The sequence below is a fragment of the Verticillium alfalfae genome, genomic scaffold (genome assembly GCF_000150825.1).
Source record: "Verticillium alfalfae VaMs.102 supercont1.1 genomic scaffold, whole genome shotgun sequence".
In the NCBI taxonomy this organism is placed as follows: domain Eukaryota; kingdom Fungi; phylum Ascomycota; class Sordariomycetes; order Glomerellales; family Plectosphaerellaceae; genus Verticillium; species Verticillium alfalfae.
In genome coordinates, this window is record NW_003315038.1 from 400,181 (window position 1) to 403,024 (window position 2,844).

The 2,844-nt window shown below is 58.2% G+C and overlaps 1 protein-coding gene across 1 annotated transcript in view; it reads right to left on the bottom strand.

The window, feature by feature from the left end:
- Window positions 1–2,336: 2,336 nt before the first annotated feature.
- VDBG_00132 (conserved hypothetical protein) overlaps window positions 2,337–2,844 on the bottom strand; it is a gene marked incomplete at both ends in the record, with an annotated part of 2,906 nt that continues 2,398 nt past the window's right edge. The window contains one exon of the mRNA XM_003008405.1: window positions 2,337–2,776. Coding sequence (XP_003008451.1) covers window positions 2,337–2,776 — 440 coding nt within the window. The remainder of the gene's footprint in view (window positions 2,777–2,844) is intronic.

The window sequence follows — 2,844 nt, forward strand, 5'->3', positions numbered from 1 at the left end:
TGCCAGCCAGCCTTGTGAGCAAGTGATCAATTGACAGCTGATGGTAGTGACAGTAAGGACAGTGCCCGGCAGTGGCATCGTGTCTGGGCAGCTGCCAGCTCTCCCTCCCCCTGTCGGGAAGACGAAGCTTCACTTGCCATGCCCACTCAAGGGCCAACGTACCATCATCACCTTCAACAAAATGACATGGACAGAGTGAGCACTGCAAATCTCCGAGACTGATAAAACCCTCCGCATGACCAGACTTCGCTGACTTCATCATATCTGGGCACGCTGAAGACTGCCAACTTTTCGGAGCGTCGGGTTGAGGACTCATGCTTGCAGACTTGAAATGGCCCAAAACAAGGCCGGTGCAACATCTCTCCCCATTTCCATGGCACCACTTGATAAACAGCCCATTTGAAGTGGCACGCATGTCCCTGAGGCTACCCAACCTATCACCTGTCATGACGGCCGCGGCGGCGGGCGGCATCCCCACAGGATCATCAAGGCCACCGTTTTCGAACCGCGCCCCGGCTCCCCGAATAACCTCCTTTACAGCCTCCGTTACCACGCACGTCCCCTTCAGTCCCAGTCCCAGCTCCGGGTATCCCCAAGAAGATCACCAGTCGAGGATCTGTAAGTGTGAACCCAGCAGTCGGGATCAATTGCTTGGTAAGGCTATCTTCTGTTGATCGACTGGATAGACCCGGCTTGGCCGCCCCTGACTCTGCGGTCTCGAAACTCAGACCGAAAGAACTCATATGTGAAGAATCTCTGGGAGAAGACCACAGCGTTGCGTTGGGTGTGTGGTCATGATTGCAAAAACGAGACGACGTCGTACCGTCGTGCGTTAGCCGTTCAAGCATGATCTCCGCCGTCTGCGTCTAGGTGGCTACCCCCCTTCGACATGGTCACTTTACGCTCACGTTTCCCCCCCCAAAACCTGTCGCTCGTCTCCCCTCATTGAGTCCGGATCATAGCTCCTCACGAAAACGGGAATCCTTCACGAGCAGCATCGCAAACTCCCGGTTCGGACTCGATGTATTTGCCAGACCAGGCGCGCTCAGGCCGCACAAGTGTTTCCATCTGCCCAGCTGTGTCATCCTAGTCTGCGTCTCTTTCTTCCCAGGCCTGCCATGTGCCCAACCCGCCGCTGCCGTCTTTGTCTCGTGGGGTGGTGGGGGCTTCCTCGGTGGTGACCTCGTCCGATATACTATGTATACCAACTGAACCAGTCCCCAAACTGCGTCAAGCCAAGACCCGCAAGCTCGTTGCAGTGCAAAGATCAGGAATCCAAGTTCTAGGCCCTCCCCGCAGCGGCGTTGCATTTACCGTCCCTCCTGGCTGGGGAGTGACCCGCAAGATCAAAGACAATCGTCGTCATGAATCATCACAAGCGGCCGGCTCACCATCCTCCCTCACACCCCAGCTCCCCACTCCAACACAATTGCCGGGTCCCTGACCGTATCTGCAATACCGCTTACATACCTAGACCCTCCGCTAAGCCTCAGCTGGGACCACCCAGGCCGGACTAGACGAACGGTAGCGCTGCGCCTCGAGGTGTCAGAAAACAGGTACGGCCAAAAACAGGGTTCAAACAAGAAAGCAGGGTCTCCATGGCCTCTGCTAAAACCAGTTACAGGATGAAATAACCACCCCGTTTCCCTTCCAGCTCGGAGCTTGCTCCGGCAACCCCTGCCCATCTCGCCGCTTGTCTCGGTCCTGGCAGCGCGGCCTGACGGACATGGTCCAACCCGACCCCTGTCAGCATTCACTTACACTTTGCGTCTGCAGCCTCAGAGGTTTCCTTGACGACAGGCAGAAGACCGAGAACGAGATGATCCAGCCGAATCGTCTCTAGCGACGGCGATCGCCGCCGCGCGCCCGTCTCGATACCATGACCTTGCGAGGTGTCTGCGCACATGTACATGGTACGTCGCTTGCTCATCTGCCGCGCACGTCAGAAACCTGGCCCGCTGCCAGTGAAGCCACGGCGCTACAAGCGGCACCTGCGCAGGCTCGCAGGATGGGAATGAGAGAGATGCAGGATTTCCTCCATGTCTGCCACCGCCCCCTCCCGTGGTCCGCATGCTGAAATCCTGCATTTCTGCGTCTTGAGGCGTACCGGGATTCTGACTCGACATGGTCGAAATGAGGATCATCACACCTACAGAAACAGAGGGGTCGGGGAGAATTAGTCAGAAACCTTCGTCTTCTCCCTTGCTTATGCCCCCCTCCCCCCCCCCTTTTCCACTTTCCCTTTTGCTTCGTGAACCTTCTGATTGAAGCCGGCACGGGATGATGGAAATTGGCGTCTGTCTAAATGCCTCAGTACAGTTGGTTCTCTCGGAGCTCTACAGCTCCCCGCCAACACCAGACTCCAACATTTCTGCAAGCATATCCCACTTGGCGGCCGCCTCGTCGCTCGACGCCCGCGCGACCCCCCGCAGGCCCCCGCAGATGAATCTCATGTGCCTCTCGAGGTCGCCGCTGATCCCTGCCAAGATCGCAGTGTACGTTTCGTCCTGGTGTCCCGAGGATTCCGCTGCGGGACCTCGGCCTCGACGATGACGTTGATGACGATCCTGTCTCTCTCCCGTGTCCTCGTTTGTGTCTAGTTCTTGGTCGACGGCGTCGTCGTCGCTGTCCCGCCCCCACCGAGCAGGGCGGGCCCTCTTCGGTGTGCCGCCCCGCTGCTGGTAGGGCGGCGGTGAAGACATGACCGACAACCGCGACAGCTCGTGCCTCTCTTCGGCTTCCTGCGCCGCCCTGTGGCCGCTCTGCGCGCTCAAGTCTGATGATCAGGTCGAGAACGTCGAGGATTGTTTCTCGGATGGGACCCAATTTGCTGCCCAGGCAGGT